This window comes from Lutra lutra, chromosome 3, assembly GCF_902655055.1.
Source record: "Lutra lutra chromosome 3, mLutLut1.2, whole genome shotgun sequence".
NCBI lineage: Eukaryota > Metazoa > Chordata > Mammalia > Carnivora > Mustelidae > Lutra > Lutra lutra.
The window spans coordinates 129,496,517-129,523,750 of NC_062280.1; the positions used below are offsets into that span (position 1 = coordinate 129,496,517).

The 27,234-nt window shown below is 35.6% G+C and overlaps 1 protein-coding gene across 6 annotated transcripts in view; it reads right to left on the reverse strand.

The window, feature by feature from the left end:
- N4BP2L2 (NEDD4 binding protein 2 like 2) overlaps nt 1-27,234 on the reverse strand; it is a 115,639-nt gene that overhangs the window by 84,259 nt on the left and 4,146 nt on the right. For 5 of the 6 annotated variants that reach the window (XR_007126123.1, XR_007126124.1, XM_047723106.1 and 2 more), the window contains exons 3-6: nt 17,126-17,250; nt 13,382-13,470; nt 12,910-12,986; nt 9,401-9,547 (exon numbers count right to left, since the gene is read on the reverse strand). Coding sequence is in view for 4 of the 6 variants with exons in the window: in XM_047723106.1 (XP_047579062.1) it covers nt 9,401-9,547; nt 12,910-12,986; nt 13,382-13,470; nt 17,126-17,250 (438 nt within the window). In the remaining 2 variants the exon portion in view is untranslated. Of the gene's footprint in view, nt 1-9,400; nt 9,548-12,909; nt 12,987-13,381; nt 13,471-17,125; nt 17,251-27,234 lie in introns of those variants that run through there. The other variant, XM_047723109.1, reaches the window with a different exon arrangement.

The following is a 27,234-nucleotide window of genomic DNA, read 5'->3' on the forward strand; positions in this document are numbered from 1 at the left end:
GGATAAAGAAGATGTGGTACAAACTGAACCAGGAAGAAATAGAAAGCCTGAACAGACCCATAACCAGTAAGGAGATTGAAACAGTCATCAAAAATCTCCAAACAAACAAAAGCCCAGGGCCAGACGGCTTCCTGGGGGAATTCTACCAAACATTTAAAGAAGAACTAATTCCTATTCTCCTGAAACTGTTCCAAAAAATAGAAATGGAAGGAAAACTTCCAAACTCATTTTATGGGGCCAGCATCACCTTGATCCCAAAACCAGACAAGGATCCCATCAAAAAAGAGAACTACAGACCAATATCCTTGATGAACACAAATGCAAAAATTCTCACCAAAATACTAGCCAATAGGATTCAACAGTACATTAAAAGGATTATTCACCACGCCCAAGTGGGATTTATTCCAGGGCTGCAAGGTTGGATCAACATCCACAAATCAATGTGATATAACACATTAATAAAAGAAAGAACAAGAATCATAGGATACTCTCCATAGATGCTGAAAAAGCATTTGACAAAGTACAGCATCCCTTCCTGATCAAAACTCTTCAAAGTGTAGGGATAGAGGGCACATACCTCAATATTATCAAAGCCATCTATGAAAAACCCACCGCAAATATCATTCTCAATGGAGAAAAACTGAAAGCTTTTCCGCTAAGGTCAGGAACACGGCAGGGATGTCCGTTATCACCACTGCTATTCAACATAGTACTAGAAGTCCTAGCCTCAGCAATCAGACAACAAAAGGAAATTAAAGGCATCCAAATCGGCAAAGAAGTCGTCAAACTATCACTCTTCGCAGATGATATGATACTATATGTGGAAAACCCAAAAGACTCCACTCCAAAACTGCTAGAACTTGTACAGGAATTCAGTAAAGTGTCAGGATATAAAATCAATGCACAGAAATCAGTTGCATTTCTCTACACCAACAACAAGACAGAAGAAAGAGAAATTAAGGAGTCCATCCCATTTACAATTGCACCCAAAACTATAAGATACCTAGGAATAAACCTAACCAAAGAGACTAAGAATCTATACACAGAAAACTATAAAGTACTCATGAAAGAAATTGAGGAAGACACAAAGAAATGGAAAAATGTTCCATGCTCCTGGATTGGAAGAACAAATATTGTGAAAATGTCTATGCTACCTAAAGCAATCTACACATTTAATACAATTCCTATCAAAGTACCATCCATTTTTTTCAAAGAAATGGAACAAATAATCCTAAAATTTATATGGAACCAGAAAAGACCTCGAATAGCCAAAGGAATACTGAAAAAGAAAGCCAAAGTTGGTGGCATCACAATTCCGGACTTCAAGCTCTATTACAAAGCTGTCATCATCAAGACAGCATGGTACTGGCACAAAAACAGACACATAGATCAATGGAACAGAATAGAAAGCCCAAAAATAGGCCCTCAACTCTATGGTCAACTCATCTTCAACAAAGCAGGAAAGAATGTCCAATGGAAAAAAGCCTCTTCAATAAATGGTATTGGGAAAATTGGACAGCCACATGCAGAAAAATGAAATTGGATCATTTCCTTACACCACACATGAAAATAGACTCAAAATGGATGAAGGACCTCAATGTGAGAAAGGAATCCATCAAAATCCTTGAGGAGAACACAGGCAGCAACATCTTCGACCTCAGCCAGGCAACATCTTCCTAGGAACATCGCCAAAGGCAAGGGAAGCAAGGGCAAAAATGAACTATTGGTATTTTATCAAGATCAAAAGCTTTTGCGCAGCAAAGGAAACAGTGAACAAAACCAAAAGACAACTGACAAAATGGGAGAAGATATTTGCAAATGACATATCAGATAAAGGGCTAGTGTCCAAAATCTATAAAGAACTTAGCAAACTCAACACCCAAAGAATAATCCAATCAAGAAATGGGCAGAAGACATGAATAGACATTTCTGCAAAGAAGACATCCAGATGGCCAACAGACACATGAAAAAGTGCTCCATATCACTCGGCATCAGGGAAATACAAATCAAAACCACAATGAGATATCTCCTCACACCAGTCAGAATGGCTAAAATTAACAAGTCAGGAAATGACAGATGCTGGCGAGGATGCGGAGAAAGGGGAACCTTCCTACACTGTTGGTGGGAATGCAAGCTGGTGCAACCACTCTGGAAAACAGCATGAAGGTTCCTCAAAATGTTGAAAATAGAACTACCCTATGACCCAGCAATTGCACTGCTGGGTATTTACCCTAAAGATACAAACGTAGTGATCCGAAGGGGCACGTGCACCCGAATGTTTATAGCAGCAATGTCTACAATAGCCAAACTATGGAAAGAACCTAGATGTCCATCAAAAGACGAATGGATAAAGAAGATGTGGTATATATACACAATGGAATACTATGCAGCCATCAAAAGAAATGAAATCTTGCCATTTGCGACGACGTGGATGGAACTAGAGGGTATCATGCTTAGCAAAGTAAGTCAATCGGAGAAAGACAACTATCATATGATCTCCCTGCTATGAGGGAGAGGAGATGCAACATGGGGGGTTAAGGGGGTAGGAGAAGAGTAAATGAAACAAGATGGGATTGGGAGGGAGACAAACCATAAGTGACTCTTAATCTCACAAAACAAACTGAGGGTTGATGGGGGGAGGGGGGTTGGGAGAGGGGGGGTGGGGTTATGGACATTGGGGAGGGTAGGGTATGTGCTATGGTGAGTGCTGTGAAGTGTGTAAAGCTGGCGATTCACATACCTGTACCCCTGGGGATAAAAATATGTTTATAAAAAATAAAATTAAAAAAAAAACAAACAAAAAAGATGTGGTACATATATATACAACGGAATACTATGCCATCAAAAGAAATGAAATCTTGCCAGTTGCAATAAGAACTAGAGGGTATTATGCTAAACAAAATAAATCAATCAGAGAAAGACAATTATCATATGATTACCCTGATATGAGGAATTTGAGAGGCAAAGTGGAGGGTTTGGGGCATAGGGAAGGAAAAAAATGAAACAAGATGGGATCGGGAGGGAGGGGATGTATGGAGAGGGTGGTTGGGTTATGGACATTGGGGAGGGTATGTGCTATGGTGAGTGCTGTGAAGTGTGTAAGTCTGATTCACAGACCTGTACCTCTGGGGCAAATAATACATTATATGTTAATTTTTAAAAAATATATTTAAAAATGAAAAAAAAAAAGATAAAATGGGCTATAGTAAGGAATATGTCTGACCTAGAGTTGGATCCCAGTTACATATCTTCCCCAGAGAAATTTATGTTGGAGAACTTTGCTTAACCTCTGCTAAGTTACTGTTTCCTCTTCAGAAAACCCTTGTAGGACTGCTATGAAAACTCTGAACCTGTTAACAATCACAATTACAACACAGCCTGGCACTGACAGGCATCAAATAAATGGCAGCTACTTAAATGAACATTATATTAAGGCTTGTTGCTATTAAATTCTTACTGCTCACTGTAGCAGCATTCCACAATATAAAGCACTTGTAGAGGTTGAACTCAAAACAAGCTATCAGCTTTCCTTCAAAATCACTCTGTTCTTTAATAAGGGTGGTCTAGAGAATCATGATGTATCACTGATTTCTACAATACTCAATTCCCAACCACTACTTACCAACAAGACTATCATCATGATGCTTAAGCATTATAAAATAAATTTGAATTAATTTGAATTAATTAATTAATTAATTAATTAACTTGAATTAAGATCCAAGTACTATGCCATGCTTATGGGATTCTTAGACTTTTATAAATCTTTCCAAGTATTTTCATATCTAAGTTCTAATTAAATAGCAGGGTCAGGAAACCAACTGCAAAGCTGCTGGTCTATAAATTTAACATGGTTAATTAAAAAAGTTTCCTAAGGAACAGTGAGTTCACTGAAACATAGGAGGGGAAAATTTACTGCCATTTTTGTCAGCCACTTACCATCCCACCACTTTCATTAAAAATGTTATGCAGTTACACAAGGATGGCTGAGCAGAAAATGGACAGAAGAAAAAGAAAATGTGTACAGGAAAGACTATGAAAGAAGAAAGAAACACAATTCCTACTACTATTAAAGACAAAAAATAGAAAGAAAAAAATAATAAAGGCAGAGGAAAAACCCACAATCCCCTCCCAAAATCAAATTTCATTTTGTAATACTAAAAAAACTTAGAGTTCTGGATTATAATTGAAGAGACACTATGGAGTTGTACAACTGTAACTGACAACTGTAGATGAACTAACCCCAAGGGCAAAACTTTGATTTTAGATGTCCTGTCTGAGAATGCAGTTAAAACTGCAAAACAAGAAAATAATCCAAATAAAGTGTATTTCAAAGGACTCTACTGAACTTGAACACAATTTTAAACATGAATGAACAGGTTATTTTCCTATTATTATTATTTCCCCTTAGTTACTAATAATTTGAATGGCAAAAAGCCCCTAGGTCATCTTAAAAATCTCTCAGTCTTCCCACTAATTTACAAAAAGTTTAATTAAAAAAAAACCCACTGCAATATTTTCAATTGGAAGACATTCCCAAATGAAGTCTTCAGTTACTCACCAAAGTAGGGGTAATGCTGTTAATGTGATTGTGTCTTATTCTAGGATTAGGAGACAAAATGTAACTGTGTCCATGCTAAATAAAATAATCTATTTTATTCATACTTAAATTTAAGACAGTTACTGAAATTAATGGGTCCTACACTGGGAAATGTATTTTAATATGTGATTACCACAATTATCACATCTGGAACACAACAGGGTTGTCATTCAGAGAATAAAATTTGTTAGAGAAAAGGAGAAAGAAGAGATATTTCTAATCTAAATTACTAAAATAAAGTTCTATTAAATGCACCCTAAAGTCAAATTTTCCAACAGACACAGCCTTAGTTTGAGGCTCTCTTTTCAAAAAGTTATTTGTGCTACTCCTTCCCCTTGTTTCTGTGCATAATTTGACAGCGACAATGTGTTTAAAATTTTCACAGAAGATGTATTAAAAATTAAGCTTACAAACGTATTCTATTATAAAACTTATGCCTCTTAATCTACTCTAAATAAAGAAATTGAATATAAATGATAATCAGTCAGACGGGGCGCCTGGGTGGCTCAGTGGGTTAAAGCCTCTGCCTTCAGCTCAGGTCATGATCCCAGGGTCCTGGGATCAAGCCCCGCATCGGGCTCTCTGCTCAGCGGGGAGCCTGCTTCCCCCTCTCTCTCTGCCTGCCTCTCTGCCTACTTGTGATCTCTGTGTGTCAAATAAATAAATAAATCTTTAAAAAAATAAATAAATAAATGATAATCAGTCTATTACAAGTTTTCTGAACCTGACTGCAAACATTGTAATTATAAACTTTTCAAAGTCTGCTCTACAATTTACAAACCATGCAAAAAGTGAATATTTTTTGGACTTAAGATACTTAGCATTTTGAATCAAATGAATTAATTTAAATGTTGTTTTAAATATGAAAAAAGGAATCAGAAAGACACAAGAGAAAATCACTAACTACTCCTCTTTCAGAACTTATTTCATTCAACAAATTAAACAGTATCTTTTACCATCCCAAGGATTTTAAGAAGAAATCTGATATACATATAGGGAAACCAGCTATTTTAATAATACCTTAATCTTAAAAATAAAATAAAAATTGGTATGCCAATCTTAATTAGTAAAGAGAAAGAAAACCATCACAAAGGAGATGTTCATTTATCTCTTAACAAAATCACTCCTTCCTCTGTAAATTCACAAGAATTACATCTAACAATTTTAATAGAAAAAATTTTTATTTAAAAATTATAACCTTGGGGGGCGCCTGGGTGACTCAGTGGATTAAAGCCTCTGCCTTCGGCTCAGGTCATGATCCCAGGGTCCTGGGATCGAGCCCCACATCGGGCTCTCTGCTCCGCGGGGAGCCTGCTTCCTCCTCTCTCTCTCTCTGCCTGCCTCTCCACCTACTTGTGATCTCTGTCAAATAAATAAATAAAATCTTAAAAAAAAAAAATTATAACCTTGGGGCGCCTGGGTGGCTCAGTGGGTTAAAGCCTCTGCCTTCGGCTCAGGTCATGATCCCAGGGTCCTGGGATCGAGCCCCGCATCAGGGTCCTGGGATCGAGCCTCGCATCGGGCTCTCTGCTCGGCAGGGAGCCTGCTTCCTCCTCTCTCTCTCTGCCTGCCTCTCTGCTTACTTGTAATCTCTCTCTCTGTCAAATAAATAAATAAAATCTTTAAAAAAAAATTATAACCTATAAAATTTAACTTTAAAACCATTAACTCAATCTTCTTTTTCTGCTACTACCAAATATTTATTCTGAATGGTTTTGTAACAAAACTAAACAATACTGTTATGATTCTAGACTAAGGTGTTACTCTAATGGGTTGCAAATGTTAGAATCGCGCGCGCACACACACACACACACACACACACACACATCTTCAGCCCTAATAACAAATTCTCAGTTACTGCATATATGTTAAAATACTAAATAAAACTTCCATGAAGACTAGCAAACCTATCTGATCAAGGCACTAATATATAAACCACATATCTTCACATTTTCCAAAGAGAACACCACCAATTTTCTTTATAAATACTTTTAAAAACCAGGCTCAGAAAATCAGACATTTCTGCAACAAAAACTCGAATGTGGTCAAAATAAGTATTTCACATCCTCTGAAATCATAAACTCTTCCAGAAGTTACTTATACATAAAACTAGAAAATTCCACAATCTATATTAGATTAAGAAGTAACCAAACTTCAAATACTTAAATCCACCCTATTGCTCCAACAACAAAATACAACCCAATCTTTTATAAACAATCTTACTTTAAAACACACATAAAATATTAAAAAGTTAAAATCTTCTTTTGAAAAGGTGAATACAGAAAATAAAGATTACCTATTTAAAAAGCAGTACCAACAGTTCAACTTAACGACCACATGAAGTATTTTTGCTAGCAGGACTATGACATATAGAAAACTATAAATTTGCTTATCAAAAAGGAAGTGATTTTGATACCAAGCCTATAAAAAAACAACTTAGGTTAAGCTGCATTTTGCTTAACTATTTTATCTTAGTTAAATATGATGATTAATGCTGCATTTATTCTTTGGGATGGAGACCAACTTAGAATGGGGCATAGCAATTGGGGGCTATTCCATTAAGAATATAACTGGGGGAGAAAAAATTCAGAATATATCTGAATACAAGAAAAAATCTGATGAAATATCTTTAATCAGTAAATTTCTTTGATTTTTAAAGATTTTTATAGACTTAGAGCAATGACTTATAACAGTGATTTCGGTATATTTTATTGCATACTCATGATTATTATCATTCAAAAAATAAAAATAAAATTAACCAGAATGCTAATGGGGGAACTATTAATTTAATATATTTAGAGGAACTACTAATTTTCAGTCCTTAAAAAAAAAACCTTCAAAGTTTTTCAAAATGTTAATTTCTCTGCCTCAATATGGATTTACACTAAAATAAATCAGCAATGATTAATGATCTCTACATGATTAAGTACTCAGAAGTACTAAAAGATGAAGTTGACCCATAATAAAATCTGGAAATTTATTTCAGACCTACTGTCTAACATGAACATTTTCTTTATAATTTGTAACTTTCAAAGGCAATTCTCTACTTCCTTAAAATAAATTGTGCTAATTTCGCATCTATTAATCATAAACTATAGATTCATAGCACTATTACTCCCAAGAGTTTTATAAAGACAGAGAGAAAGGAACACACAGTATATAATATCTAACAGTTGTTTCACCTATCCCCAAATTAAATCCTTCTGTACTATTTTCAATATGTGCTAATGTACACAGTAAAATACTGGAAAACACAAGCCTAAATACCAAGAAGTATTACTCTGAAACAAAATACATGAAAATAGCAGATGAAGAAAATGTGTATATGTATAAATATATATACATTTACACACAAAACATGAATTAGCATATTTACTATATCATATTTAGTTAAGATGAATACATACAAACACGTATTAAATAAAATAAAGCAAACTAATATCCATTCAAATGTAAACAGCAGTGAATAGTACAAATAAATAGAAATCATATTCTTATCTCCCTATAGGCAACATAATACAGACCTCGTTGAGAGTACTGTATTTAGTTTTGAGACTTGCAAAATTACTTAAGAAGTAATATATAAATGTGGGAGAATAAAGTAAGGTTGAAAAGAACAGCAAAAGGTTTAAACAACAATAGAAGAAAGATTACTATATTTAGGATGTGCTGGGTTAGGAGAAAGTTAATGGGCCATGAAATATTATCATGTAAAACATCTGAAGGATCCTGCCATTTTTTTTTTAATAGCATGTAACCAGCTGGGGCTTTTTCCTTAAAAAGAGCAAATCAAAGATGAGGATGAATTATAAAGTCTCAGAAATGAATTCCATCTCAGCTTTTAAATTTTAAGTGACAAAACACAATCTAATAAAGAAAACTTTCAATGAGACATATAGCTGGTCAACAAAAAAACTGAAATGAGGAGAAATAAAATATCCTACAAGACAAATCTTACCATTAATGCTAAGAATGTGTCCAAAATAGTTTTTATATTAGAATTATATAGTGTTAAATAGAGAAAAGTGATATATTATCAGAAAAACCTGAAAAGCTTTTTCTAAGTATACAGTGATTTCCCTATTTATCCATTCCAGAACTGGGGAGTGTGGAGGGATAGGGGGATGGTTTGAGAAGGGTGATGAATATGGGTATATTATATATTATGATATGTATATTATGGAGAAAACCACCCAGGTGGTTGATACACCTACTGCTGTATAGCATTTGATGGAGAATTTAACTAAGTGATATGCTAATTATAACTTAGAAATATTTCTGTCATACAGATGAATTTGCACAAACATAATTTTACTATATAATGAATCAACTGAAGTGCCTGTATCAAGTATTTCTAATATATTTAAGGTAGTTAAGAAAAAATACTAATATTTTATGAAAAGTTAGATTTAGGTAAGAGCTATAAAACTATTCAACATTATTTACAAAATAGATACAATTAGTTTAAAACTCGGTTGTAGAAAAACTATTCTAGGTCCTACCCACTCCACTAAGGTGTTCTCATAATAACCCAAGGGAATTACAACAAGAAATTATAAAAGCATTTAAAAAACAATTTTATATAATTTTTATTTACACTTTAGGACTTAAACAACTTGTGGGGAACATCCTTTGTGAGGCAACATAGTCTTTTTTTTTTTTTAAGTTTAAACTATTTAAACTTCAAGATAGGCTCACTAATTTTTTTCAAGGGCAAGCAACAAATGTGTTCGCTGAAAATAGCCAGTTTAATGATTATTTGTAACAGAGACTTGATTATGTGAGCCTAGAGAGCCTCCCCACCTCTGTGTCCCCTGTGAAGGAGGAGGTCTTTGTGTGCTTTTGTGTGGTGGTTCCACTGAATTCATTACAATAGAGATGGACATTTCGTATTCATAACGATCCAACATCTGAGCAATCTTCTTTCGAGATACACCATGTTTATTCCTCCTACCAAAAAAGAAAAGGATTTTAATTCTTTAAAATGTCTAGGTTTAGAGACTAAGCTGTTTTAGAGTAACAGAGTACAGATTCTAAATTATATTTACAAATAAATACTAAAAGATACAACTCATCCACCCACATTTTAAACAAAAAAAATTTACACTGGCTCTCACAAATTTTAACAATATAATTTTTTTTTAAAGATTTAAAGATACCACAAATCACAGCAAAATGTTAACTGGTAATATCTTTGCCACATAAAACTAACTACCAATTCACTGAACCACAGAGTTAATCTTCCCCCTCTTTTAATAACAAAATCAAAGATTATGAGACAGTGTATTGGGAATTATAGAGGAATTGAGTGAACTTCTAGGATTACAAAAATCAGTATGAAATATTTATTACTTTTCAAAGTTATGTTAGGACACTTCCTTTTGCATTTTTAAAATTTATTACCAATACCAAATGATTATTAGAAATATAACAACTTGGACATATTTCACAAACATAATGTTGAGTGACAGAAACTAGGCACAGTGAACACATACAGTATTTTACTTATATAAAGTTTGAAAAACTATGGTGTTAGGCAAAACATATTTTAGAAAAAAAGACACATTTAAAAAATATAAAGAAAAAAGGCATATTAAAGAGAAGGAAGTAATTACCAGGAAATTATTACTGGGAAAAGGAATTCATATAACTTCTGAGGTGTTGGTAACATTCCTATATAATGGTTAAGTGAGTATCTGCCTTTACAAGAAATTTGTTAAGCTGTGTATTTATATTTTATGTCATTTTCTGTGAGTTTAATTGTAACAACAAAAAGTGATTTAATATTATTTTTGACCCTCAAAAAACATTTTACAATTTATTTTACCCTTGTAATTTTCTATAACTTGACTTGCACATGGCAAAACACATAGGAACATATTTTACATTTAATTATTATAGTTCTAGATTTACTAATGCTAATTAATTTTTCCCAGAAAAGAGATACAAAGAAAATGTTTACTTTTTAAACTGTTCTTATTTATGTTCAAGATGAGAAGAAAAAGCAATAAGGACTAGAAGATAAAAAAAGAAAAAGAGGGATCTGAAGTTGAAATTGACAAGACTAAATCTACAAGATGTCAAAATTGGTAATTCCATCAATTTACCAAAAAAAAAAAAAAAAAGAAACCTCTATCAAACTATTCTGCTTATCAGTTAAACTGACTTTATTTTGTAAAGTCAATTATATTAAGATTTCTAATAAACTTCAACAGTCCCTCAAATGTTAATGAAGCCTAACTGTATTTCATCAATTCATGTATTCTGCATAACCCAAACAGCTTTAGTTTTTAAACTTCCACCTCTTCTGAGGTGTATTATACACACAGAAGCAGATGAATAATAACAGTTACTCATAAATCTATCTGTTTTACTCACATATGAACACATGGTGTAAATCAGAAAGGGAAAAAAGAGTAACAAAATGAATAAAAGGTGGGGGAAAAAGAAATTAGTTGAACATCACACACAGAATAACATTTAAGATGAAAGAGGGCAAGCTGAGGTGGAGGAAAAAACTGGTTTTTAAAAAAAGGAAGTGATGGCTGCACAACTCTGTGCATATATGGTTGGCCGTTGAACAACAAAGGTTTGAACAGTGGCAGGTCCACTTACATGTGGCTTTTTTCAATAAAAACAGCACAGTAAAAAAGCCACATGTAGGGGTGCCTGGGTGGGTCAGTGGTTTAAGCCTCTGCCTTCGGCTCAGGTCATGATATCAGGGTCCTGGGATTGAGCCCCGCATCGGGCTCTCTGCTCAGCATGGAGCCTGCTTCCTTCTCTCTCTCTGCCTGCCTCTCTGCCTACTTGTGATCTGTCTGTCAAATAAGTAAATAAAATCTTTAAAAAAAAAAAAAAAAAAGCCACATGTAAGTGGACCTAGGAGGGCACGTGATCTAATGAGCACTGGGTATTATATGTAACTGATGAATCACTAAACTCTGCCTCTGAAACTAATAAAATACTGTATTTTAATGGACTGAATTTAAATAAAAAATAAGAAGTAAACATAGTATAGTACTATAAATGTACTTTCTCTTCCTTATGATTTTCCTAATAAAATTTTCTTTTCTTTAGCTTACTTTACCATAAGAATACAGTATACATGTGAAACAGGTGTTAATCAACTGTTTATGTTATCAGTAAGGCTTCTGGTCAACAGTAGGCTATTAGTAGTCAAGATCTGGGGGAAATCAAAAGTCATCATCAAAAACAGACTCAAAAATCCATTATCTGTGGATTTTTGACTGTCCCAAAGGTCAGCACTCCTAACCCCTGCATTGTTCAAGAGCCGACTGCACCGAAAATCGAAAATCGTAATTGTACACTTTTAATGCATAAAATGTAAGGTATGTGAATTACATTTCAAAGTTGTTACAGAAAAGAAGAGAGGGAGAATAAAAACAAAGAAACAAAGTCATAGGAAAACCAGTGACATGAGGGGAAAGGGATAAAGGTGAACACAAATAGAAAGCCAGGGTTGAAAGTAATAAAAGTCCACAACCGCTTACCACAAAGTTTGAAATCTAAAATGGTCTGAAAATTCAGTATTTTGTTGACTCATATGGCATGAAATCTAACCAAACCTGTACTCTTTTGGCAGCACAATCTACTCAGAACAAACATTAGATTATGCAGAATCTTTCTTATCTAATTAGAGGATTAGTACTGACTTGCTACAGAAAAAATAAGATGTGTGATTATGGCATGCTGTCCCAAGCTTTACTAGGGGTATTATGATTATGCGTATGTACTATATTACCTTTCTATTTAAAAAACAAACAAACAAAAACAAACCCTGAATTCTAAAACACACTGATTACAAGGGTCTTGGACTATGAATCTGTAGTAGTAAAGATGGAAAAGAGAAAGAAGATGAAAGCCCCAGGAAAACAGGTGATGAGACCTAAAATGGGAAGAAAAGTTTGAAGGGCAATGCAGATAAGTGGGCTACTCAAAACCAGAAGGAAAAGTTCTAACTTTTCCCTCAAAGTGTTCTGGATCTCCACTAGCGTTCAATAAACTATGAAACAATGTAGGAATTTACAGAGGAAAAAATAACACACACACTTAACAAGGAAAATTTAATAAAACTGACCATGGGAATGTGCCCCAAGAAACTCTGAATTTAAGTCAATGTTCCTCTTGACAGAAAGTGAGTAGCAGTCCCCATTCACAAAGAGCAAACATTCGACAAGCAAAAGCTAGTATATAGTAAAGAAACTGACTGTGTAAAGGAGAAAAGAAAAAAAAGATGAAGACTCAAAAAAACTTTTCAAAGATAATGATTCAAAAAAATTTGAGTGCCTTACTTTTCTAATTCTTCAGGATCAAATTTCCACCAAGTTTCAGGTTCATGAAACTCTACTCTGTATCCTTTTCCTATGGCCTACACAAAGGAAAGGAAGAAAACAAAAACCCAGAGAATACTTCTTAAAGTAAAAAAGAAGGCAGATAAATAGAAGTTCCATTTAGACAATACATCTAAATTTGTTTGACCAAGAAACACTTTACTTTTAAATAATATGGTTCACAAAAATATTAAGACCACATAACTGGACAATTTTGAATTACTGTCTTCAAGTCCAGGCAAAACTAACAAGATGAGCATATTTCTTAGTAAGTACCATTCCCAGTTTTTTAGAAACTAAGTTAATGAATACACCTCTTTAGAAAACAGGGACAAATGTTTATATAATGAAGATTAAAGTAACCAAAATTTCAGAGTATGAAAAAACTGGTAAGAATAAAATATTAAAAAACTCTCTCATATCACATATTTACCATTTCCACATAGGGTTTCATTTCCCAAGCTTGTGTATTAGTGTTGTCTATTATAACTGGAGATCTCCCCTGATTGATAGCTTGTTTTGCTGAAATAAAAAATATATTTAAAAAACAAAAACCAGAGAACTATTAGATTAAAATATAAAAAATAAAATTTAAACATTCATTATTATGAAATTTCCTATATCTGTACTTAAAACTAAAACTATGCAATCTCTTGAGTTAGTGGGGTGGGAAGAAAAAGGACCTCACTAGAGTAAAAGGGAATTAAGAGACATAATCACAGGCAATGTGTATTCTCTGGATCAGATGCTGGTTTTGATAATGACATTTGGGGAAAAACGTTTTCTTAAATTCAAACTAAGGAAGCCTTCAGTATACAGCTAACTTTGATTTACAGGAAATACAAGATCAAGTTACTCTGAATACAGTCTGAGTATGAAAAGAGGTGAGCATTTATTGACATGGAAAGATGAAGACTGTTAACTGAAAATGGCAAATTATACTGCAGTATACGAAGTATGACCTTACTTTGGTCAAAATACAGATATCCGGGAAGAGTTACTAAATATCAAAAGTGGTCATCTGAAGGTAACAGGAATATCAGCCATCTATGCTTATCTGTATTTGCCAATATTCTACAATTATAAATAATGTTTCTGAAATAAGAAACTTATATATCCCGTAGCTAAGTAACACAGTTCAAATGACTTTGTAAGTATTTTTTAGGACTAAAATTCTCAAATTAGGAGCTGGGATCACATGGAAATTTTCTAAACTACATCTTCCTGTCCCTTTGCCATCTCTTTCACCATGAGGTAAGAATCACTGCCACAGTGAGCCACTGTTAACAACAGGAGTGTGTATACCCCTAAATGTAAATAGACAAGAAACATAATTAAGAACCTACAATAAAATTTAAAAGGCTGAGGCAAAAGGCAATGATATGGAAGTATTGTTGGGACTTAGAATTCAAAACACTAAATTCTACATAATGAAAACACTTATACAGATGTCTAAGGGCAGACAGAATTCTAATGGTTAGTTAAGTCATAATGACTATGGTAGAATATATATTTGGAAGATGTCTCCAAATACCAACAGAATTTTAGAAGTTGGGTCACACACAGGACATCAAGATGCCATCATCTTACATTGTTCTGTCCCAAATCATAAATGGTAAACAAATCTTCCATTAGAAAAAAAAAAACTTACTAAGCTAAACCTCTTAATGTCTAATAGTTAGGCTGGCACCTCCAAGAAGTTATATTCTAGAAGAGAAGCTTAATAATCAAATTAAATCTCTGATCTGCAGGAATGGGGAGATTATCCTCTTTCCATGAAAAATCATCACGCAATACCACATTCTAGTATATTCCAGGAGGAAAGGGTTCCTAAGTAAATAATGTTTGAATACCCTGATAACAAGAGTCATTTCTTAAAATTACTACCATGCTCTTAAGAAACAATATGACACCTTGGGGAGCTTTTTAATTTATAGGTGGTCTAACATGAATTTAGATTCTTCTAATAATACACATGAAGCAGAGAGAGATTCCCAGAATGGTAACTGGCATTTGAAAGTGTTCAATAAACATCTGTTAAAAGAAATTTAGTCTTAAGTAAATCATGCTTATAATTTTCAAAATGTCCGATGATTGCTAGTTATCATTCCCTTGAAAAAATTTAAGCTATACTGATAGTAAAACTAGCAGTCTATCTCAACAGCTTTTTATTCAGCAAGTGTAACTCACATAGCATAAACATTTTAATGTAATATTCTAGACTGGTATTACAAAGAGAAAAAAATGTCCCATACAAACAAATTTCACAGTCCACCAAAGATATACTATCTCTGCCCACTGCCTTTATTCATTCCATTCATCACCTACTACTATTCTCTTTAACCTCAGTCCAGTAACCCCCCAAATTTTTTGGAATTGCAATACCATCATTACTTGATTTACGCAGTAATGTTCTGTGGCATAATGTTCTGTGGAGAATCCCACAGTGTTACAGAACCAATACTAGGAAACTATCTTATAATCAAACTTATTTCACATTAAACTTTTTACTCAAAAATATCCTCACTGAAATTTCTTATTGTGAAAACTGACAGTTTAAAAAAAAAAGCATTCATTCTGTTTTTCCTGTATATACTGTACTTTAGGACAACCCTAGTTGCTATTTCTAGGTGAAAAGTTCTTCATTACAGAAGAATTCTAGCAATGGAAGGAATGTTAGATCTAGAAAATCACCATTTAGCTACCTTTAATGAACACTCTCATTTAGGAAACAATTCACTCTTGGATAAAACCGTTAGACATAAGGTTGATAGGGAATTTGATAATGGAAAGAGTAAGCTGTTTCTTTGAAGTTATTAATCTTAGTATCACTAAAACTGGGACAACCAGAATTATGCTTACCAAAAAAATAAGCTGAACCTAATAAATCCTCCTGTCTAGAACTAACTTCTATTTAAGGAAATACAGGAGAAGAACAAGATAAATAGTCACAAGGAAGCAAAGAGAAAACTACAAAATATGGGACATTCTATAGCCAACCAACTTCTGCAACAAATTAATGTTAAAAAGGCAAAAAGGGGATAAAAAGAGGAAAGAGATTAATAAACTTAAAGGTAACAAACTAAATGTACTACCAGGACCTGGCATGTATCCTGATTCAAAGAGAACAACTATAAAGAAATATTTAAGACAAGGGGAAATTTCATTACAGGCTGGGTATTCTATGATGTTAAGGAATTGTTTTATTTTTTTTTTAAAGTGTAATGATGGTACTGCAATTAAATAAAATGCCATTAAGTAAGAAAAATTTGAAATGCAAGATGTCTGATGTCTAAAACCTGCTTTAAATACCTAAGCAATTAAAAAAGGGGGATTAAAACAAAAAATAAAGCCAATAAGGCAAAATCTTGATAAATGATAATAATTCTGAGTGATGGGAGGTATGGAAGTCACTGTAACCTAAGTTAGATTTAAATTTTTTCAAAAGAAAAATAATTTGTTTAATCATTAATACACTCTTCATCTTTTAAAAAAGAAATCAACTTACCTACTTAGTTCTAGATCAAAAATTTTCAATCCTGACTGCAACATTAGAATATCTGGGTAACTTTCCCCAAAAATACTGGTGTTTAGATCCACTCCAGACCAACTAAACGAGAATCTCCGGGGCTAAGATTCAGGCCTAAGTTTTTTTTAAAAAGTCCCCAAGTGACTCAAATGTGCAGTCAATCCCAGAATGAGAAAAAAAAAACTCAGTGATATGCTTCTAAAAAATATATTTAAGTACACTTTTGTAGAGTAATGTCAACAGGAAAAACTTTAATATTCACAGGCATTATATTAAGCCTTAGAAAACATTAGCATTACTCTCAGGGAAATACCTTTTGAGAATATACAACAGTATGAAGAGTTCTTTGAATTTATTTATGAGGTATGAAATAAAGGCTATCAAAATATCCCACATCTCTATCTTACCAGCTCATATTGGTACACTATTTACAATTTACAAAATATACCTATCTAAATCCTCTAATTTAACAACAACCTTGATCAAGTAAGGCAAGTATAAATATCATGGCTTCTAAGAGATGAACAAGCTAGTCTCAAAGCTGTTTAAATAGTTTGCCCAAATCATTCCGCTGGTAAAAGTCAAGTTGAGAATAAAAACTAACTCCTAGCCAAATATTCCATCCCAAAGACTTGGCCCAAAACAAACCTCTGTTCTGGTTCCAGTCATGGGCATCACCAAGTTGATTAACATTATACCTGTACCCATCTTGATGGTGAAAATAGTCATCAGTGCTGAACACAATGCCATCACGACTCTGACCAAGCAGAATTCTGTTAATGAAAGAAATCATAAGGTGCCATTTATAAAATCTATAACCACCAAAGATAAGCCACACAGGAAAGGTTATTAAATGAATCTCTGGTACTTACCTATAAATATATTGCAAACAAAACAGCACAGGAGCAGAACCTTAAAAAGTTTTCAGAGTTCAAATACCACTTCACACTTAAATCTACAGAATTACAATCAGTAAAAAAATGTTTTAGGTGGCAACTGTACTAAATGACATTTGTACTGCCACTTTTAAGAACATTCTTCAACCAATCCCAAAATCATGTCAACTATTATCCATGTTTAACTTTAGTGAATTTGTATGTGGTATCTAAAATTCCCTAAATTGGGCACCTAGGTGGCTCAGTTGGTTAAGCAACTGCCTTTGGCTCAGGACATGATTCCAGAGTCCCAAGATCCAGTCCCACATCGGGCTCCCAGCTCCACGGGGAGTCTGCTTCTCCCTCTGATCTTCTCCCCTTTCATGCTCTCTCTCACTGTCTCTCTCTCAAATAAATAAAATCTTTATAAATAAATAAATAAATAAATAAATAAATAAAATTCCCTAAATTTAGTGCAATAAGTAACCTAAGAAGGCAAATAAGCCTAAGCAAGCAATTCAGCTGGGGAAAACTCTATTTGACCTAAGATAGCTTTACTAAACCCATTTCCACAAAGCACAAACCTATATGACTTAAAAGTGGAAGTCACAAATAGCTTGAGACTTAAAGTTTTGAAATAACCTGTGATCCTTCAAAGTATAATCAAACTTTAAAACTAAGAGATTAAATTACTAAATGAAGTAAATTCTTAAACCCTTAATAAAGAACACACTCTTCACCATAAGTCGATGATAATCGAACTTCATTCTCACAATATAATACCACCTTAAATTTCTAAGCACGGGGGTGCCTAAGTGGCTCAGTTGTTAAGCATCTGCCTTCTGCTCAGGTCATGATCCCAAGGTCCTGGAATCAAGCCCTGTATCTAGCACCCTGCCCAGTGGGGAGCCTACTTCACCCTATCCTACTCCCCCTGCCTGTGTTCCCTCTCTCTCACTGTCAAATAAAAAAATAAAATCTCAAAAAAAAAAAAAAAAAAGCAAACCTTTATGTCATGGAGAAATGGCCATGACATATTTAAAAAATTTCTAAGCACAGATTAACTAGTGTTCAGATTATCAGAGAATTTCCAAAACCAGTGACTCATGAATTAGACCGGCGTGTAAGGTAATACACAGTAAAAGAATAATCTGGATCTAACAATAACAGAAATATTTTGTTGTTTCTCTCCTCCCTCCTTAGCTATTAGGCAACTGGATATCATTCTATAATTTTTGGGGAGGGGAAGGGAGTGGAATGTGGTAGAAGGGATTGAGAATGCAAGAGTACTGTCATGGAATGATTCAAGAATACATACCTCCTAAATCAAAGGAGTAAGAAGGACTTTGATTATTAAATAAACATAGCTCTCCTTTCCTCAACTTATTATAAAATTGTATACAGGCATACCTCAGAGATATTGCAGGTTCAGTTTCAGACCACCACAACAAAGCAGCACTGTAACTGTCCCTCAGAACAACATACTACTTAAAATATAACCTATGAGAAATTAGACTAGTCATCAAGCATGCTTAGATATAGCCTTAAGAAAAACATGTACTGGCAACAGGCCTCTGGGGGAAAGGACAATACACGTCCTTGAAGCCCAGCAGCTGGACATGCCCGGCTCGCTCAGGGCTCGCTCAGGGCAGAACACCGCCTGCTTCTTTTTTCCGTCATCTCCCCTTCCCCGGAGAGCATCAACAGTTAGTCAGACAATCCTTTCATTTGACTGTAGGTCATGTACTACGTGACCAGATATATTTTGCTTTTCTTCTTACGTATCTACAAGACTCATGGTCAATGTGTAATCTACTCTGGCTTCTTTGTTGGTTGTTACTCACTTTCTAATAAATATGAGACTGAGAAGTTGTTTGGGGTGACAGTCTTTTCAACTGTTGCCCCTGCTCCCATTCTCTTGCAGCTGACTTGTTTGTGCCTCATTCTTCTGTGCGCCATCAGGAGGCGGCAAAGCACAATAAAGGAAGTCAAAATTAATTTTTTGTTTTCCCAGTGCATAAAAGTTATTACTAAAAAAAAAAAATGTATACACCTTAATTCAAAAATATTTTATTGCTAAGAAATGCTAACTATCATCTGAGCTTTCAATGAGTTGTAATCTTTTTGCTGGCTGAGGGTCTTGCCTCCGTGTTGATGAAGGCTGACTGATCAGGGTGGTGGTTGCTGAAGGCTGGGGTGGCTGTAGCAATTCCCTAAAAAGGACAATGAAGTTTACCCCATCCACTGACTCTTCCTTTCCTAAACAATTTCTCTGTAACATGTAATACTGTTTGAAAACATTTTACTCAGAGAGTTTCTTTGAAAATCAGAGTTTATCTTCTCAAACCCTGCCACTGCTTTAGCAACTAAGTTTATGGAATATTCTTAATCTTTTGTTGTCATTTCAACAATCTTTACAGCATCTTCACTAGTGGACTTCATTTCAAGAAACCACTTGAAATAAGTCAAGCACAGAGAGTCAGTTATCATATGGTTTCACTTATTTGTGGAGCATAACAAATAGCATGGAGGACATGGGGAGTTAGGAGAAGGGAGTTGGGGGAAATTGGAAGGGGAGGTGAACAATGAGAGACTATGGACTCTGAAAAACAATCTGAAGGGTTTGAAGAGGTGGGGGGGGTGGGAGGTTGGGGGAACCAGGTGGTGGGTATTAGAGAGGGCACGGATTGCATGGAGCACTGGGTATGGTACAAAAAACAATGAATACTGTTATGCTGAAAATAAATAAAAATAAAATGATTAAAAAAAAAAAGAAACCACTTTCTTTGCTATCCATTATCAACTCTTCACCTGTCTGAGTCTGATCATGGGATTACAGTAATGCAGTTCCACCTTCAGGCTCCCCTTCTAATTCTAGTTCTCTTGCGGTTTCCACCACATCTGCAATTGTCTCCTCCACTGAAGTCCTGAACCCTTCAAAGTCATCCATGAGGCTGGCATCAATCTCTAAAATCCTCTTCATATTAATGTTTTGCCCTCATCCTATGAATCAATGAATATTCTTAAGGGCATCTAGAATGGTGAATCCTTTCCAGAAAGTTTTCAATTTACTTTGCCCAGATACATTAAAGAATCACTATGTATTTATAGCCTTACAAAGTGTATTTCTTTTTTTTTTTTTTTTAAGATTTTATTTATTTGACAGACAGAGATCACAAGTAGGCATAGAGTCAGGCAGAGAGGAGGAAGCAGGCTCCCTGCCAAGCAGAGAGCCCGATGCGGGGCTCAATCCCAGGACTCTGGGATCATGACCTGAGCCGAAGGCAGGGGCTTTAACCCACTCAGCCACCCAGGTGCCCCACAAAGTGTATTTCTTAATAGTAAGACCTGAAATTCAAAATTACTCCCTGAAACATGGGCTGAAGAATGAATGTTGTGGTAGCAGGCATGAAAACATTAATCTTGTTCTACATCCCCACCAGAGCTTTTGGGTGACCAGGTGCATTGTCAGTGAGCAGTAATATTTTGAAAGGAATCTTTTTTCTGAGCCATAGGTCTCAACAGTGGGCTTCCAATATTCAGTGCACCATGCTGTAAACAAATATGCTGTCATTTGGGCCTTTTTGTCCCATTTACAGAACACAGGCAGAGTACATTTAGCATAATTCTTAAGAGCCCTAGGGTTTTCAGAATGGTAAATGAGCACAGGCTTCAACTTAGTCAACTGCTGCATCAGCCCCTGAGAAGAGTCAGCCTCTACTGACGCTAAAGCACTGACTTCTCCTCTCTCACTATGAAAATCCTACACAGTAACTTACTCCAGAAGGCCATTTGTCTACATTGCAAATCTATCACTTAGTGTAGGTACTTTTGTTGATGATCTCAGCTAGATCTTCATTTATTTCAGCTAGATCTTGCCACAGTTTCTACATCAGCACTTGCTGCTTTTCCTTGTACTTTTATGTTATGGAAACAGCTTCTTTCCTTAAACCTCATGAACAAACCTCTGCCAGCTTCAAACTTTTCTTTGGTAGCTTCCTCACCTCTCAGCCTTCAGAGAACTGCAGAGTTAGGACTTTGGGTTGGGCTTTGGTTTAAGGGAATGCTGTAGCTGGTTTGATCTACAATCCAGACTATTACAACTTTCTCTATACTAGCAAGGCTGTTTTGCTTTCCTATCATCTGTGTGATCACTAGAAGTAGCACTTCTAATCTCCTTCAAGAACCTTTCCTCGCACTCACAACTTGGCTGCCTGTTTGGCTCAAGAAGCCCATCCTGACTTTGCCATGCCTTCCTCACTAAGTTTAATTACTCCAGCCTGTGATTTAAAGTGAGAGATGTGCAAACCTCCCTTCCACTTGAACACTTTGAGGCCACTGCAGGGTTATTTATTGGTCTAATTTCAATACTGTTGTGTCTCAAGGAATAGGTAGGCCTGAAAACAAGGAGAGATGGTAGAATAGGAGGTTGGTGGGGCAATCAGAATACACATAACGCTTATCAATTAAGTTTGCCACCTCATTATATGGGCGTAGTTTATGGCACCCCAGAATGACTACAATAGTAACATGAAAGATGACTGATCATGGACCACCATAACAAATATAATAATACAATTGTTTGAAATATTGTGAGAATAACCAAGTGACATAAAGACACTAAGTGAGCAAATGTTATTGGAAGAAAGGAGCCAAAAACTTGCTCAACACAGGGGTACCACAAACCTTCAATCTGTAAAATGTTCAGTATCTATGAAGTGCAATTTAAAAAGTTATGCCTGGGGGCGCCTGGGTGGCTCAGTGGGTTAAAGCCTCTGCCTTCGGCTCAGGTCATGATCCCAGGGTCCTGGGATCGAGCCCCGCACTGGGCTCTCTGCTTGGCGGGGAGCCTGCTTCCTTCTCTCTCTGCCCACTTGTGATCTCTGTCTGTCAAATAAATAAATAAAATCTTAAAAAAAAAAAGTTATGCCTGTATATTTTATAATAAAAATAAAATTGCAAAAAAATTTAAAAAGATTTAAACATGCAATTCCACTTACAGAATTATAGTTCAAATTATTTCAAGCAAAGCAAATGAAATTAAATGGTTATTTGTTTGCGAGGCTAGAGCTGGATCTCTTCCTTAAGCCACCATAATTTTTCAAAAATATGTCACCTAACATATTTGCCACCATATTTGTTTACACAGATAACCTAGAATATAAAACTGCTACAACATGAGGCACCTGGATGGGTCAGCCAGTTAAGCATTTGACTCTTGATCTCAGCTCAGGCTTGATCTCAGGGTTGTGAGTTCAAGCCATGCACTGGAAAAAAAAAAAAAATGCTACAGTATTAGCATTCCAGACCAAAGTTCAATCACCTAAAATGATTCTGATCATAATCAACCTTATGATACCTAATTATATCTAACAGTACCAGAACACTGACACCATCTTTCTTAGATACCCTGTTTCACTTTTTCCATTCTATTACTTTATTAGCCATGGTTTTTCAGATGTTAGTAATATACTACAAGAGTAGAGAAGCTTTTGTATCCAAGGAATGTTTTAACCTCAAAAAAGGTGGGGATGGAGGAGGCACTGAGCAAGAGGATGGGAGACAGCCCATCAATTTACATCATCAAACCAAGTTAACATCAAACATGAATAAACCTCTATGAAGAACACCTTAAATATATATATATATATATCATAATTACAGCAAATAATTTTAGCTTGGAGAGAGACTTCTCCTTCCAGGCTGTTCATGCACCTTTTTAAATTCCCTGAATTATCTCAAACTATGAAGCTTTATTTTGGAGACTTATATTAAAAAAAAATACTTACAATCAATTTGGATATCTGATGCCACACCAACCATCTGAATCAAAGATAAATTACTTAGGAATATCAGTATTTTCAAAATCATGTAGTCAGATTCTATTGAAACTCTCAAAAATTATTTAAGGTATTAAACTGAATTCTCCAAATATCAAAACTTAGAACTCTGAAAAATGAAATATCTAATAAAAAAAATCAGATATGGGCCCACTCGCTACCTGATTTGTATTTTTTCAGAATGTCTACCTTTTTGGAAACTTACTATATGACAAGCACTTTCTATATATATCTATGACCCATTTAATATTCATAACAACCTTGCTAATTTGATATTTACAAATCCAGAAAAAAGAAAATGATTTCAGAAATCAGGCTACCAGGGACACCTGGGTGGTTCAGTGGGTTAAGCCGCTGCCTTGGCTCAGGTCATGATCCCAGGGTCCTGGGATGGAATCCCACATTGGGCTCCTTGCTCAGCAGGGAGCCTGCCTCTCTCTCCACCTCTGCCTGCCTCTCTGCCTGCTTGTGGTTGCTTTCTCTCGCTCTTTTTCTGACAAATAAATAAATAAAATCTTTAAAAAAAAAAAAAAAAATCAGGCCACCAGAGTTATATAGCTGCGTGGGTGAGCCAAAACCAATGACTTAAACGATCCCTGCCTCCTGGTATTCACACCCTTAAATAATCCCTTCCCCTTGAGTGTGGCTAGGAGTAGTGACTAGCTTCTAACTAACAGAATATGGCAGTTGACAGAATGTCACTTCTGAGATTAGATTACAGGGAAAAAAAGTTGCTTCTGTCTTGGGCTCAGCGCTGGCTCGCTTGTCTCATCACGCTGTGGTGAGGAAGAACCAAAGGAAGTCTCCAGCCTATATACAGCCAGCAACTAACTGAGGCCCTGACCTAATAGTCCAAAAGAACTAAGTTTTGTTGACAACCTCAAGAGATCCACCCCAAAACAAACCTTCCGACCAGAAAACAGCCTTAGCCAACACCTTAATCACATCAATGTTAAAGACCTCAACCCAGAGGCAGCCAGATAATTGCACACAGATGTCTGTCCTTCAGAAACTGTGAGATGATAAATGTTTGTTGCTTTAACCCAGTTTTTAATAAGGTAATTTGTTATACAGCCAGATAACTAATGCAGTCTGAGCTTATAATTCTTCACTGAAGAAACAAGTGAATCCTGTTCCTTAACCCTGTTTTGAGAACCCTATTTCCCCAAATGGCCTATTATGAGTTAATCTTCATGATTTATTTTTATTTTTTCATACTTTTACAATTTCTAGGAACTTTACATTATTTTAATACATCCATGTATTAAAGAGAAGGGATTTTCCCAAAACAATCTGACAGGAACCGACACTTCATGAACCCTTTACCTCCTTATTTACTGAGTGGCCCTGCATACCCCAACCCAAAACCACTTTACCGGGACAGTTCACTCTCTAAACATTCCTTAAATTAAGAATAGAGATCTCCATAAGGAAAGGTCAATCTTTCCTCTGGAGTTTAAACTGAGATCTTCTCCAAAAGCAGGAGGGGAAAAAAATCTCTTTCCATCTCTCTTTAAACTGTAATTTCTTACGGTTGCTATAACAAATTACCACAAATTTGGTGGCTTAAAACAACATACATTTAGGAGTGCTTGGGTGGATCAGTGGGTAAGGCCTCTACCTTCAGCTCAGGTCATGATCTCAGGGTCCTGGGATCGAGCCCCACATCAGGCTCTCTGCTCGGGGGGAGCCTGCTTCCCCCTCTCTCTCTGCCTGCCTCTCTGCCTACTTGTGATCTCCATCTGTCAAATAAATAAATAAATAAAATCTTAAAAACAAACAAACAACATGCATTTATTGTATTATAGTTCTGAAGGTCAGAAGTCTGAAATCAGTTCCACTGCACTAAAATAAAAAGTAGGGGCGCCTGGATGGCTCAGTGGGTTGGGGCCTCTGCCTTCAGCTCGGGTCGTGTTCCCGGGGTCCTGGGATCGAGCCCCACATCGGGCTCTCTGCTCGGCGGGGAGCCTGCTTCCTCCTCTCTCTCTCTTTCTCTGCCTGCCTCTCTGCCTACTTGTGATCTCCATCTGTCAAATAAAATAAAATAAAATAAAATAAAAAGTATGGGTAGGCTGGCATTCCTTCTGGAAGCTCCAAAGGAGACTCTGTTTCCTTGCCAAATTTTCCAGCTTCTAAAAGCCACTTGTGTATCTGGGCTCGTGGTCCCTTCTTCCATCTTCAAAACCAGCAGTGTAACATCTTCTATCTTCTCTCCTCTCCAAAAGTGCTTCTGATCAACTCTCAACATTTCACTAATATAATGAAATTAATGGCCTGTTTCTGAAAATACATTCACTTATTGATGAAATCAATACAGTAGAAGAAATGCATATTAACTAAAATATTTTAGGTTAACCCGTTCTCCTCATATGAACAGGGTGTATGAATCTAGCAAAATCCATAGCCCAGACCCCCAGGAATGACACCCAAGGCTTGATCCCTGTTTGGTCCTGGGACCGATCACAGACTCAGAGGATTCTGTTTATCTAACACCAATAACAAATGATAACAAAATTCCGCAGCTAGACATTGTTGAATTCTGCCTGAAATGAACCTTTTCATCAAAGCGCTGTTGGTTTGCCTAAAAGGACAAAGAGCTAGCACTTTCACATACCTACAAAGGTATATGAAACTGTTTTGCATTAGTTTACTCATATATATTTAAAGTCTGTACTTGTATTAGAATTTAACCTAAAACGTATCTCATTAAAATCTGTAAGCAAATTTGTGGGTAAATAGTTAAGTAAAAACTTAGTAATGACAAGTACTATAGGAGCTGAGAAGGATTACGGAGGACTGAGATGATAAACCAAAACCTCAAAAAGCAGAGGCATTTGAGAGAACCTCTGAATAAGTAAAGTCCTGAGAACAATGAATGAACAAGTATTATGTCTCCTGCAGGGGAGGATAGGTGCTAGTCCAACTGCAGAAGAACATGAAGACAAAGGGGGGGTAAGGACTAAACTAAGAAAGAAGAGGACTTGAATATTACCCCCAAAGAATTTGAACTTTATAACCTCCTATACTCATTACACACAGCAATACTAAACAATGCTAACTTTTAATTTAGTGCCCCAAATCAGCCCAACTTTGATCTACCAAATCTTTACTCCTTTCTTTCTTCAAAGCTCATTTTGAAAGCTAACTCCTATATAAAACCACTCTCCACCACAGAATGTCTGGCTTTCTATCCAGTCCCAACCAACCAATCTTACTTCATTCAAAATGTGGTGACTTAAAGAGATATTCCTGCTTCTTTAAACAAGCTCCTGAAAGTTCGGAGACAGGTATAGGGCCATACATGTGATAGATATTAAAGTGAAGGAGCAGGGTAGAAACACACTATCATTTCTATCTCTAGTTTGACCTCCTACCAGTTCTTCTAACTTCTCCCAAGTCCTTTAACCTGAGCTTATTTTCTTATGCCCCTGCTCCTTCTATGAAATGAAAATAACACAACCCATCTTACAGAATTTTTATATATGAAAGTACTCTGTAAACTGAAATCATGATACAAATGGTAGTTATTACTATAGCTTCCATTCTTAAATATCTGATTCCTCAAACATATGTAGTATATATAATCACCTCTGTCATCTCCCACTACAATTAGGCCTCCTTGAAATTCTATTGCAATACCACTACTTTATTCATCTTCAGTTTCAACATACCTCAATGTTGTTCCAAATCTAATCTTTCTTTCTTACATTTTTCTAAACCCACGCATAGTCAGATAATCCTAGCTAGATTTCCTTCACACAATTTCCAAACTTCAACTATTTCTTTCCTCTGATATTATATTCTAAATCTAGGAGACTGCCCACGTTTGTGAGACTTCACTCTTAATTTCCATCCCTTCTGAAGAGTTGAAATTTCACCTCTCTACAAAATCTTCATTAAAATAAGAATGGGACACCCGGGCAGCTTGGTTGGCTGCCTTTAACTCGGGTCATGATAAGCCTGTCTCCCGTCCCAGTCCCACCTTGTCAGAACCCCTGCTCAGCAGGGAGTCTGCTTCTCCCTAACCATGCTCGTGCTTGGT